Raw genomic sequence first — 14,493 nt, 5'->3', positions numbered from 1 at the left:
ACGGGTAACATACACTACAGTACATTGTGAAAACACGACAATACCTTGGTTGTGCGTGTGAACACAATAGTTGACGTGTAAATAGTTGTTAGATAACGGGGGGGGGGGGGGGGGGTCTACCTGTAGTCATAATTGGTTGTGACAGCCTACAGCACATTGTGTCATCTCCGAGCAAAGCCCCCCCAGTGTCTACCGGACACCATAGCCACCACCGTGATTTGTAAACACACCCCCCCCCCCGTGAGTCCACACGGCACCAGTTTGTATCAATGTGCCAGGATTGCCCCTGCTTCTGTGACTGCGGAGAGGATGGGGTGATGTGGGTCTAACGATGCAGGGTTCGCCGGTCCAAGGTTCATAGCAGCCGTGAGTGTCGCCCCGTCTCCACCCTCCATCGTGACGCCGTTGTTTGCGTCGTCGGCGTCACGAAGGGCGCTGCTGGACACAGCCCATTACTCTTGGGTTGTGAGTGTGAGGTGGGGCGAGGCCAGACGATTTCGGGGTGTGTCTGTGTCGGTGAATTGGCAAGACGGTAACTGTTTAATCGGTCAAGTCACGTAGGTAAAAAATTTAAATAAATTTAATCACGACGTTTCGGGCGCAACACAAGCGTCCTTCTTCAGGTGGGGACAACGTAGAGAAAGCACAACCGCTTAAGTGTGTGCTTGTGTTGCACCCGAAACGTCGTGATTTAATTTATTTGAATTTTTTACCTACGTGACTTTACCGAACAAAAACCAAGGAGTATGAATCCTTGCAGTCACGAAAACTTCAAATCTAGAACTGTTTAATCGTGGTGGAAATGTTAACGTGCGGCAAGCGAAGCTCTCACAGATGTGGGTAACCATCAGGGTTAATATGGCAATCTCAGACTTTAGTCACATTTGTCAATGCAGGCAAGTTCAGTTGCTTCACACGGTCATCCTTACCACATTGTCTTGTGGTTCGCTTGGTACATTTTATGACCAGTTGTGAAAACCGGAAATCTTACAATTTAGCAGGGGCGGTTTCTTCATTAGGGCGATTGGGCGACGCACCACCAATGTCATTGAACCACAGAGTCACGCTAGCCGTCACTGTGCCTCTGGATATAGTCCAATCAGCGTCATGCTACGTTCTGTGGAGTACCGCCTCTTTTTGGGCGATTTCCCTCCAGCTGAGAATCGCCCCGAGTGGCCCCATAGACTTACATTCAAAGATGTTTTTTTTAGAACGGGGGCGCTGCAATGCATTCTCTATGGCTTCCGGGAGGGCTCGCCCTAACGTGCTTTCGTCATCACACGTAAGCACGTTTCATCCAACAATATAATTTGTCGCCACCTATTGGTTTGTTTTAATAGTGAGTATAGAAACAAACAAGATGTATTGTAAGAGTTACTTTATTTTTCATTAATATTAAAGAAGTGAAGTTGCCTTTACATGCTTAAGCTGTTAATTTATCCATTGCATGGGTGGACCTTATCCTTATCAATCATCCAGACATTTGCCCCCCCTGAGAGATTTTGCAGGAGCCGCCACTGCAATTTAGTGCACTGTAGGCCGTTTGTTAACATCTCATAGGCTGCATACCTCACACAGCATTGCTTTAGTTTGTGGTTTCTCAATGAGCTGCCCTCCTTTTCGAAGTGTGAACAGTGTTTTTTCATTCAGGAAACTGAAGCAGGCTGTTTGTTGAACTCGTGTTAATGTTTGTCTAGTTTAACTGTACATGTTGTTTTCTTGCTGCGTAAGAATTGTCAACACAACTTTCGCAAATGTCGTGCGTTCTATTCAATGTCACGGTGAGACTGTGCAAGAACGCATGCTACCGCTGCGACTTGCCGATCGATTAACTGGCGTCCTCGGTTATACCGCCACCGAAATGGTAACATGTTTAAATACTCATGGAGCACATTCACAAATATTTCCTCGAAAAATTGTGTTTGGTTTCCCAAAGGATTCCTGAGACTCTTGAGTGTGTGTCGACCTATAACAATGGGAACGGAATTTCTCTCTTCATTTTCGTCCCCAATTATTTTGATATTCCTTGCTTCGTTGCACAGTGGTAGCAGTTGATTGTGCCACAGCACGGACCCCTCCGATTAATGAGGCAGGCAGCATTCGCGCTTGCTCCCACTGCCAATTGGGCTGCCGCTTACACTACCGTGTGTCCGCAAGTCTGTTCGTGCAGATGGGCATGTGGTGTATAAATTAATAATGAATGGCACGAGACGTCTGCAAGTTGCGGGGTGGGTGTCCCGTTCACCGCTGAATCTCGGAACGCGCAAACGGCTCAGCGTTAAATAATTTAGAGAGGCGTAGCGCCGCTGTTTTTAAAAACGCTGTAATCACCGCGGAGAACTGTAGCGACACGACCGCATTCTACGATAGCTGACGACAAACTGTGCCATACGCCCTCCCCCGCGTGACCTTGTGGAAGCCTCGGTACGTCTTCCGACCTGATTGATGATGTACGTGTACGTCATTGGGATTAGAAAGGGTTAATCGGGCATCTCTACATGGCTGAATAGCCTGGTGGTCAGTGTGCTTATAGCTTACCCATTTATAATGGAATTGACGGCTTGATTTCGACGAGTGTGAGCAGCCTGGTGATGTTGGCAGAAGAATACCTGAATTTCCGGTGTGGTTATAAGTGGATTAATGAAGACCCTGTGATGTTACACGCAAGAGTAGAACACTCTTGCCAGCTTTATAGAACAAAATCCAAAAAGATTATAAATCACACACAGCTGTAAATATGCAGTTAGAACGGTGCCTCCGAAACGTCGTGATTTTTTGTTTTATTTTATTTTCATTAATTTTGATGTTTTACCTACGTGACTTTACCGAAAAAAAACCTAAGAATAGAACGGTGGTCTCTGCAAAATGGTTATTTAAATAATGAGCGGGCTTTGAGCTGCTCATGTTAAGATACCAATTCACACCTCCGATTAGCACGGCTGGCAACGAACGGTGCAACACACATACGATACGGATTTAATTCATTCGTTACAGTTAAGGGAAACGTGGTTATTCAGGAATATAACATGTAATTCCTAGTGAAAGGGCCTACTACAATGCCGTTTAGTGAGCACAGAATGTGATTATTCACTCGCTCATCGCAGGGAGCGTGAGCTAGCGGCGATGACATGGGAAGGATTTCAAGCTGCACCCTGACGAAATTACAGTCGGGAAGACCACGGAGTAAACCACTGTAGTCTTTGCTTCTTCATCGAAAGAGGAATAGCAAAACGACACCGACTCTCTGTTGAAGCCTTCACGTGGCTAAGCAGACCACGTTGACATTTAGCTCCCGAAATTGTTGCCATATGCAAGACCAAAGTCGAAGGAGACATTGAACCTGAAAAGACAAAATATTACCATTCATGCTGTCGATGTTGTAAGAGACAGAATGTGTGGTGTATTGGTGCGATAGGTAGAATCTTTTTCCAAGACATGTCTGATATGCTTTTTTGTGTTTGTGATATAATTTCCATGACATAACAGCATTCTTGTCTTTGAGTTACTCAGAGAAAAATCGGCCACTTAAATCTAGTTTTTGCAGAAAATAACCTGTATGAGATGTTGTAATCTACATCGCTTATATTTATAGAGCTAAGGTGCTCTATAAATATAAAATAAGATAAGGTGAAATGTTCACAAAACACCAGTTGGCGAGGTGCGCTTACGATGCTGGGAAGCATTTACGTCATTAAGTATGGCGATTAAACCAGAATGGGCTTAGCCTTGAACACAGCGTAACATCTCGTCTCTAATCCTGTCTGTCGTGATTTGCGTGACGGCGTTACTTTGAAGGCAAACGCAGCACGTGAACGCACATTTAGCAGCTGTCATCGTGTACATTAAAGCTCGGTTCATGAGAAAACAAATGTCCGTAGTGTCAAAACATGAGTTATCGGAGCATTGCCAAATTGCTTCCTCGTAGTGTGATTGAGATGCACTTGTCATCCGGGTGTCACAAACAAAATCCTGCCATTCTCAATCCGCCAGTGGAGGCCTACCCACGCAATGTCGGTCATGAGGTTTTTAACAAACAAAAAACATCCTGTTCTTCACCACACTGGTCAGTATGGGTTGGTGATGGGAGGGGAGGGTAGGACCGGTTCTAATATCATCTGCCCCTGATGTCAGCCGTTGCCAGGAATCATAATGAGATGACCGGTTCCATCGCGCAACGTGCAAACGCACAGTTTTGTTCCACTTCTCCACCGTATTAAATTAGTCTGTCGTTATTAGTATTCGGTCTGGCTTTATTCGTATTCGGTGCACATACGGTTGACTGCAGCTTGGATATTCTTGGCACCATTCCCCCCTGATTAATTTACACGTATTATCGTCAATTCGACTTCATTGTAATCCCGTTTAATTACACTGCATCACACAGCCGCACAGTGAAGCGTCTACGCAGGCCGAGCGTGAGTCCAGAGCCAGGCTGGCAGCTCCTCGCCCACACGTCCACCGTGAGGATCCCGTCACCCCGGCTTTAGCCTCGTGCCATTGAAACGCACGAAGGCGATGCACTTGACCGTGAGGTTGCTGCTGTTGACGCACTGCATTGGCTATCTTTCGACACGTCAAATCTTGGAATGATGATAAGGTTTACACCGAGCCTTGTGTTTACCAGACCTTGTTACGTTACCTGCCTTGTTAAACATTTCCTGACACACCGTCACCCGACAGTCCACAGTGTACAATCACCCCCAGGATCTGAGGTCATCCGTGTGGCCTTCCAGCACGTACACTCCAGTCACACTGAATAAAACGTCCTCCACCAAAGGCCTCTTCACATCCATATACTCTAAAGAGCATTCACGCATTATAATCATTCAACCCTCGGTCTATTTATGCACTTTCACTACCTTTCATATCGTTCACATGTACTCCCTTTGTGAATGTTTTAATAGTGTACACATTTTGCACGTTTGTCAATATTCGTGCTTGTGATTGCCGAGGAAGACGACGACCCGGCAAGCGTGTCGCTCGCTCGGCGCGCGCGCACGGAGCGGGGTTCAAAATCCTGCGATGGCGACATTGGCTTCCGGTTTGCTGAACGAGTACATGAAGACGCTGCGCTCACTACACTCAAAGTGCTTGCCGCAAATGAACCATGACACCTCGCTGATCTCGTTGAGGAGCATGAACCATCGCGCGGACTCCGGTGGTGGTCATCCTCGCAGCAGCGGCGTTTGGCTGGCAATCGAACAAAGACGGTGTTGGTCACCGCATCCCGCGCTTTCCAGAAGCGCTTCTGCGGCCGTCTGGAACGCTCTTCCTTCCGATATGAGGAAGCCACTGGAGCTATCCACTTTGAAATCATCTAGATTGAAAACGTATTTAATTAAAACTGCTATGTGTTTAGTTCGTTGTTCTTCCCCTGTACCTCCGATTAGCGCGGTTGGCTACGTACGGTGCGAAAGAAGTTTGACGTATACACATACACACCAGCAGCTGTGAGCCACTTTCTCTCTGACGTGTACCATAATTATTTATTTTATTTTATTCACAGCATAAGATGTTTAACTGCCGCAATGTTGTCCACGAATCTTTGGTTGGGTAACACAAATTAAATTAAATAAGCACCTAGTTAGTTTTTTGTGTCTTTAAATGTTCAGTCGGTATTATTCTCAGCTTTCGATTTGTATTGATTTTCTCTGACAAAAAAAATACATTTCTTTTTAGATTTAAATAATTTGATTCTCACCCTCTTGTCACGTGCCATGACAGCCTAAGCAGGTGCTTCCTAGAGCATCCATACGCCCAGGGAGCAGTGTAACTAGAACGTGCCAGTCGGCGAGTATTGAAATCACGGTCAGGGACCAGATCAGCCCATCGTTACTGTCGTCAACAGGGGCTGTTCTGTGTATCCCGTTGCTCGTGTCTTGGGAATGTGTCATTTTCACCACTTGCCCAGGGCTGCCAGTGGAGATGAGTGATGAGTTGTTGCTTGTTTTTAACTGGGAGGCACTTTGACCTGACCAGCGTTTGACCTGACAGTCTTCAGGGCTAAGCTGAACAGTTCTGTCTTTGTGTGTGTGTGCCTGTACATAGGTGGGGAGCGGTAGTGTAGCGGTTAGCGCGCTGCGCTACGAACCTGGCAACACGAGTTTGATTCCTGCTCACGGTCAACACCGGTGACGATTATCTAAACCGGTCTTGGGCCTCCCCTAGGTCGACTCAGCCTCAGACGGGCGTGGTGTTGGCCACCCACCCCCTCGTGTGCCGTTCTGGCCTTCGTAGGTGCTCGCTAACAGCACTTGCCCCAACAGTCTCTGAAGGCTATACGAGGGGGGGGGGGGTTGTCTTTTTTTGTACATAGGTGAACGCAACGTTTTCACGTTGGGTGATGATTTTGAAACAGCAGGCTGTCTGAAAGATGCCTCAAGGTTACTCTTTCCATTGCTTGGCTCAGTTCCTCTGTCACCCTTCGCTCACGAGCAGATTGCCCTTCGTGGCTGGGCTCGTGGCTACAAACTGCCCCTTGTCAATGCAATCAGTGCAATCAGCCCAGGATTAATCCTATACACAGGACTTGCCTACATTACAAAAATCTATTATTTGCCGCAAGGGACTGGGGATCTGCATAAAGGACATGTGTCACCGTGGCTTCTCCTAGCATACACTGCATGCAATGTTGCTTTATAGTGCAAGGCCTGGAATAGGGGTTAAGGGTTAGAGATTTGGTGTTGGGGTTGTATTAGCGCTTAGGAGTTATGGATTAGGAATAGTGATTAGGGTTAGGGTCTAAGAATTCGGTGAAGTGTTGGGGATCGAGGATAGGTGACGATTATAATCGTGGTATGTTCCAAAATATCTCGTCGTTTTTTCACATCGCTGTTAATTTCACATGATGACTAAAATTGCGATTCCAAGCTTATTTAAAAGTCCACACACTCTACTTCTGTGACCATGTGTTCGAATCCCAAGCTTCCAAGACCAAGGCAGTTTTTTAGGTGTGGCAGTATTTAGAAGCACACCCCAGTCCCCCATGACAGCACGCGCGTCAAGCACCTGGTGAATTGTATTGATCGCTTCGGTGAAGACGCAACTCCTGGCTGTCCCGAATGAGTTTGAAGCTTTGATAATGAGGACCACTTATATTCTTGGTTCTTTCGGTAAAGTCACGTAGAAGGGAAATAATAAAATAATAAAAACAAAACAATAGTTTTTATTTTTCTATTATTTCCCTTCTACGTGACTTTACCGAAATAACAAAAAATATGAATCCCTGCAGTCACGAAAGCTTTAAATAAAAAAAAAATGAGGATCACCATCAGGCACTCTGTCACCCTGGTGTGGTGACGTCACTGCATTTAGAGTCGTTGAATTGTACGGGAGTGATGTTACAGTGATTTCACAGGAGTGCCATAATCATCCGCTTTCCTCTTTACTTGTAAATTGGTTTATGTTCACCATTAACATAGCTTTGAAAGTCGACCGTCATGTATTCACGTTCACTTATATGTGAACCGTGCCGAACTATGAACAAAGACTCAACACGCTCGTCAACAACACCGCCAATAAAGAGGTGTGACGTGTTGGGGAATGGCCATTCTCAGACATCCATTTGGCTATGAACCTCCACTACTGATCGTCAGGTAAGCATAACTAAGTGTGAACGCTTGTTACGAATGTTCTCTGATTCCACAGGCGTGTGATTTTCTGTTCGTGGTCCTGGCTGACGTGCGCGCTATGCTGCTGCTGCTGCTGCTGTTTTTTTCTCCTTCAGTCCTGTGTTCCGAGAGGGTGGGGCAGATGACCAAGACCTACAGCGATATCGACGCAGTGACGCGCTTGCTGGAGGAGGTAGGCACGTCCGCACCAACACCGCCTCGCTTCAACGGCCATCCACTCTGCGGATTGCGCAAAACTCTCCTATCAGGTCCTACATGGCCACACCTTGAATGTCTCATCATCCTTCTGGGTTTCATAAAATGTTTACCGTCTTGTGGAAAGTCAACAGTGGCAATCGTATAAAGAGGACTGGTCCTCGTAGTGGGAATGTGGAAATAGCCACCAGTTTGCTCACGCTTCTGTCTTTGGATATGAGGTCTGCTGCGGTGCTTCTGCATGGTTACATTTTTTGCGTGGTTATGCATTTTAAATAAATTAAAAAGCACTGTGACAGGTGGCTGCTAAGGTGTGATATATACGTGGTGAAGTATGGTCAAATAACACCTTCAACCCCAAGGGGGTAAAGAAGTCTTCATCCAGCTATGTATTGACAAAGGGCTGTACGATTCAGTACAAAGTAGTGGTAAACATTTAGTTTAATTAGGTTTTTTCAGTAATAACTGATTTTTGTGTTTATCATTTGCTCTTCCTTCCCCTGCACCTCCAATTAGCACTGTTGGCTAAGTTATAATGCAAAAAAGAAGCCCAATATACATAACACACAATATGCACAGCATTCAGTTTGTCACTGCATTGACGTTTCCACTATTGATTGTAAATCAAGAGGCCTCAAAGTCCCTCTGCCCAAACAAGCAATGAGACGGTGCTCATTTCTTTAGAACCATAACCTCTCCTGGAAATTCCACAGTCCCCTGGCAAGGCTCAGTCTCTCCATGGGACAACCTCGATAGGACAGCATCCTACATTGATTCTCGCTTTATTGAACTTCAAGGAATGACGAACTAAGTTTACCACTGGCCAGAGTTTTGAACTTGCGATGTTGCGATTGTGAGTCAAGCACTCCGACTGCAGCAGCGTCCTGCCGGATGTGGCTATGCTGTAATGTACGCGTTACCCTGTGATGTCATTCATAAGAGTAAGCTGCTGTGTGGGTGTCCGAATATTGCTGACATCTGAATCGGCGCTCTAAATGTATGACTTTAAGGCACTGTGATATTCCCTCCAATCATGATTCTCTTATCCACTCTTGCTGATACTTGTTCCACCAATCAATCTCTAGAAGTGGTCCCTTGAAGTCCTAAATGCAGACTGTTATTCCTGGGGGTTGTTGTAGATCATGGCAGTGGAACGAGGAATGTATTATATTGTTCGTGCTATCCGTAGTTTGGAAGTGGTCTCCTGGAAGCATTAGAGTCACGCAATTCTTGACTTGTGGATAAGAGGAGTCACCCAGTGATGGATAATAAACTCGAGGATTTGTGGTCCGGCAGTAGCTTTCCGCAATGCAAAGTGCACCGTTTAGGAAGCAAATCTGTCACGAGTTGAATATTTGGTATGTTCCGTGAGATGGCTAATGATGATAACCGTGTATTTTTATGAATACAAATTGCCTTGTTTACCCGCACATTAAAGATGTGACACCTTGACTCTATTCCTGAGTGTGAGTGTTCGTCACAGCGGTTACGAAATGCCCGAGTCTGTTTTTGGTTAAACACTCTGCTTGTTTCTATAAACAGTTTTGCTTCAGCGCATTGGAACATTAAATTCCCTCTATAAATGTATACGGCTCGTGATATTATTGTGCTGGTAACATCCACCCAAGTGGCACTGGTTGGAGCGTCCCACTGAAAATATAAAGGCCACGACTTGAGACCCAAGTCACGGTCGACTTGGCCCTTCATCCTTTTGTGGTCGTTGTTATTGGTACCACTCTGTGCGGACTCGCTCGTGGGTGTCCATTGATCACGCTCGTCCCTAGCCATAAGAATGTGGAATTTATATCACTGACTCTGGGAGGTAAAATATTACTGGCTTGTTTGAGCAAGTAAATAATTAGTTTTTCATTCATTTTATATGTAAGTGTGGGTTTGCGTGTGCGCGGACATGTATATCAGTTCGCACATTTATATCGTTTCGCAATATGTGTACAGCGTCTTGAGGCGCATTGACAATTAGATACATTATACATCAAAATGGATGTTGTTATACATGTGCATGTTTGCACGTATGTCTGTATTTGCGAGAGTGTGTGGCGTTGTGACATTGGTAGAAGAGTGGTTAGCGCGCTGTGCTACAAACCAGGTGACCCGAGTCCGACTCCTGTTCATGGCCAACACCAGTGACGTTTATCTAAACCTATCCTGGGCCTCCCCTAGGTACCTGTTGTGGTGTGTAAACATCGCCACTGTGGAGACCAAGGCAGCTGGGCGTGGTGCTAACCACCCAACCTCTCATGTACCGTGCCATCTTTCATATGTGCTTGCTAACAGCACTTGCCCCAAATGTGTGTTAATTCTATACAGGGGATTTTTGTGTGTGTTTTCTGCCGTTGTGGCACAGTAGTTGCACAACGCGCTACAGTCCGAGTGACATGCGCTCAAGTGTAGCGGTAAATCTGGCTGTCGCCTGATGATGCTAGATGTAGTTACTGGTGAAATGTCGTACTCAGATTGTAAATGTTGTGGCTTGGCTCTCCAACACACCGGTTAGTGCTGTACTAGTGACGAATTGACCACGTTCTGTTTACGTGACAGCCCTTACAAGTTGGCTGTGTCGGGTGGTGGCGGGTTTAACGACATTTCTATTTACGCGATCTAACCCAAAAAACCTCGCTTATGAGAGGTATTGATCCTTGCATGACAAAAATGTGTCCCATTAAGATCCCTTTGCCTCAGTTAGTGTCAGCCAATACTACCAAATGAAACGTTGCCACTAAGTTATCCTTAATGCGTCGACTTTCTGCAGATATTCCAGGTTTTTCCTGTATGGAAAATTGATAAGTAATTGGCTAAAAATAGTGTTTGATTATCGTTATTTGTCTTCGCAGCTGTTTGGGAGTTTGCAAGACAGATCTTAATGTTCCTGTAACTTGGTTTTTACAGGGGTGTTTGTATACCAATACCATAACGCATCTCATATTGCATCTCGCTGCTATTTTGCTAAATGACGATAGTTGACACTGCAATGGACATTTATATGATACGATGAGGAACATTGATTAATGCTGCATAATGAAAATAATTGGAATATTCTGTTGAAGTGCAGAATTATTATAATCATTCCATCTCAAAGTCACCCCAGAGGGTGCATGTGTGTGTGTGGGTTTTTGTGTGCATGTCAATGGGTTTGTTTGTGTGTGAACGCATGTTACCGTACGCATACTTTTGTGCATGTGTGTATATTGGAAGGCATTTGTGTTTGTGCATTGATGTATGTGTGCTTATTTGTGTGTGAACGCATGTTACCGTACGCATACTTTTGTGCATGTGCGTACATTGGAAGGCATTTGTGTTTGTGAATTGATGTATGTGTGCGTATTTGTGTGTGCGTGTATATACGTGATAATTTGTGTGAGTGTATGTGTGATGCATTGGATAGAGACCGGACTTCGAACCCAGTTATATGGCTTAAATTCCCAGCCTTGGATATCATCAGTACCAAGTATTATCTGAACCTGCCCTGGGTCTCCCCTCATTTGACTTAACCTTGAAGCAGTACCTGCTGTGTTGTATAAACGTCAGTACGGCACTTGGGAAACAAAGGAGGTGGGTCGTGGTCTTGGCTACACGGCTCCCTCTTCGTTAATTCCATGCCTTAGCACGGCGGTCTTCATCGCAAGGCCCCGTGGGCCATTGGTGGCCCACGGTGGCCTTTTGTGCGGCCCCTGCCGTGCCCCCCCCCCCCCCCCGGCAATACACAAATGGTGAGAACAAAACCCCTTGCACTGATGATGTCTCATCGGCGTATGTGGACCCCCCCCCCCTCTGATAATTTGTGAAGAACACCGCCCTAATAGATGCTCTCTAACAGCACTTTGGTTAATAGTCTCTCAGGCTGTATTGGGGATCTGGATTGCGTGTGTGTTTGTATTTTTGCGCGTGCTAATGTGTTTGAACACACACCGGCCTTAGGAAGACAAAAGCAGCTGGCGTGGTACTGACCCTACCACATGCTCATGGAATTGAGTGGTAATTGCCCAACATGCTTATTTAACCAAACCAACAAGGGCATCTCGTGTTTGTGTGTGAGCACACATTATGGGCACGTGTGTGTGTGTGGCTGAGTGGCAGTGAAGCGGTAAGGGCGCTACGCTTCGAACCTGGCGACCCGAGTTTGATTTTCCCCACACGGCCAACACCAGTGACGATTATCTGAACCGGTCCTGGGCCTCCCCTAGGTCGACTCAGCCTCAAGTGAGTACCTGGTGTGGTGTGTATACATCGCCAGTAGGAAGACAAAGGCGGCCGGGCGTGGTGTTGGGCACCCACCCCCTCGGGTGCCGTGCCGGCCTTCACAGGTGTTCGCTAACAGCACTTGCCCCAACAGTCTTTTACAGGCTATATGGGGGATCTTTGTCTTTAGACATGCATGTGTATTGTGTAAACAGTCCGCATCATTAGGGCCGCTTACATCATGGCAGAATGTGTGCTTCATGGCGATTGTGTTGAATCCATGAAACACGATACAGCCAGGGTTGACAGTCCACACAGCAGCAGCGTGCCACTGAGGGTTGTTGTCCACTGTGTATGTGTTGTGTGTGTACACTGTATTAACACAGTGTACACACGTAACATGGTGCACGTGGGTTGTGTAAACTGGTCATTGCCATGTCCTATGATGAGTGTTTTAAGAAAAAGTACATTTGTTAGCTCACTTTATTTAAGGAGATCTCACCGAGTCCGCTTCAGTCTCCTCCTGGTGTGGCAGGTGACCCAGTGGGAACATTTCTTCAATTCTCCTACCTCTGTCCACCCATGGGCACTCCGGGGGCACTTTAGTACATCGGTACGTCGAGTTTGGTGGGGTAAAGTGTGGGTACCCTCACCTCTTTTAAAGACCATCGAACTAGCATAGAAGAATGGGCCAAAAATTGCCTCCTGAGGTCCTTCTGCCAGTAGTGGCACGAGGAGGACATTGCAGGGCTGCACCTTTACGTTTTGGTGATGTGGGGTGTGGTGGTGCGCGGCCGTTGTTGCCGTGCAGAAAGAGCGTGACCTGGAGCTGGCAGCGCGCATCGGGCAGTCGCTCCTCAAGAAGATCAAAGTACTCACGGAGCGCAATGAGATCCTGGAGGAGCAGATCGAGCACACCACGGAGGAGGTAAGGGGGCGCCCCCCCCCCACCCCCCTACGACGAGCGACCTCGACAACGGCAGCCAACTTTCCACCAAGCGGCGGTGGCGGTCACCACGTTGGCTTGTGCCAAACTAGGTGCACTCTGAGGCTGCGTGAAGTGTGGATTGCTCGCCAATAGGAGGTCGCGTGACAGGGTCAGGAATCAGAATCTTTATTTCGACTGGAAGAGGAATCCGATGAGCTATGAAGCTCTTATTCACAGGTGTTGTGGGTTAACAGACAGCGGTGACGGTAAAGTGTTCCACCTGCGCTCCCAAATGTGCCGAATCACGTGGTTTTAGTTGCTCCGTCACCTCCTGTTGTTGTTGCTGGAGCCTGACTGCCTCCTCCTCCACGGAGGGCTATCTTGAGATTGTCTGTACCCACTTTTGGCAAGTCCAATTAGTGTCATGTCCTCCAATACCACACATCTGCCCATCTGTTCTCGAGCCCATGCCAAGTATGCAGTGTATTTATCTATTTGCCGCAGCTCAACTCTGTTGGTTAAAATGCATACGTATATCTGATGAATGCTATTTTACAAACTAAACTTTAGATATCAATGGAGTAGTTCTGTCCCGTTTTAGGCAATAGGTACTCATTTAAGTGACTCCATAAATACAGACGTCCCTTGCTTTATGCCGGTTCCATCGTTAAGACGAAGATGGAACTTCCACCGCTGGTTCACGATCAACAGCGACCACACTAGGCCTACTCCGGTTTGGACTTTGCCGTTTGACTTTGACTGCGTGGGTAATTGCGAGCGCGCGACTTAGCCAGAACCCTGCCTCCCCAGGTGGCGCAGCTGCGCCACGACTTGGCCTTGAAGGAGGAGCTCCTGCACATCTACACGAGCACGGCCGACGAGAATGACAACGACACGGAGGAGTCCTCGCCGCCGCCGTAAGCACTCAACTATTCAACCATATTGGTCTTTTTCAGAAGCGACCTGGCCACAGTTTATACCTCAACAAAGTGGCTCATCACTTAGAAATGTATTGCAGCCAAATACTCGAAGGGCATGTTTTCTAAATGTGGAGGGGAAAACTGGAGGACCCAGAGAAAAATCCGCGCGACAACGGGGAGAGAGATGGGAAAACTCCAAATATACAGGCGTTGGGGTTGGAATGGAACCAATGACCTCCTGCGTACCAGGCAAGGGAGTTAACATCTCGCCACCCTGACGGAACGCACGTGCTGTGGCGTGGGAGCGCGTGCGTGGTGCATGCAAGACTCGCAACGGGAAGGAATCGGAATCTGTATTTATACTGCAAAAGGAATCTGATGAGCTCTAAAGCTCTGTTCCACAGATGTTCAGTCGGGGCAGGTCAGAGAGCTTCTACAAACGACGATATAAAATACGATAGGAGTGCACATTATAGGAAAGGTAAGCAAATCACACCAAAAATCATAATCTGCTGGGAAACGTGATTCCAGAATGTTCTATATTTAATTGAATATGCAACCCCAAAACAAACCAAATGTATTTTTTGTTATTTCCTTTTCAAATCAACATTGTCCCACAGCC

At 46.7% G+C, this 14,493-nt stretch overlaps 1 protein-coding gene across 7 annotated transcripts in view; it reads left to right on the top strand.

Moving 5' to 3' along the window:
• Positions 1-14,493, top strand: part of LOC133344601 (trafficking kinesin-binding protein 1-like) — an 83,132-nt gene that overhangs the window by 43,107 nt on the left and 25,532 nt on the right. For all 7 annotated transcript variants that reach the window (XM_061554609.1, XM_061554605.1, XM_061554606.1 and 4 more), the window contains 3 exons: positions 7,727-7,803; positions 12,835-12,951; positions 13,762-13,868. In XM_061554609.1, the coding sequence (XP_061410593.1) occupies positions 7,727-7,803; positions 12,835-12,951; positions 13,762-13,868 (301 nt within the window). The remainder of the gene's footprint in view (positions 1-7,726; positions 7,804-12,834; positions 12,952-13,761; positions 13,869-14,493) is intronic.

Source organism: Lethenteron reissneri, chromosome 20 (assembly GCF_015708825.2).
Source record: "Lethenteron reissneri isolate LAM-NWPU_2019-01 chromosome 20, ASM1570882v1, whole genome shotgun sequence".
Lineage (NCBI taxonomy): Eukaryota > Metazoa > Chordata > Hyperoartia > Petromyzontiformes > Petromyzontidae > Lethenteron > Lethenteron reissneri.
The sequence above is the reverse complement of the archived record's forward strand: the minus strand, read 5'-3'. Positions and strand labels throughout refer to the sequence as shown.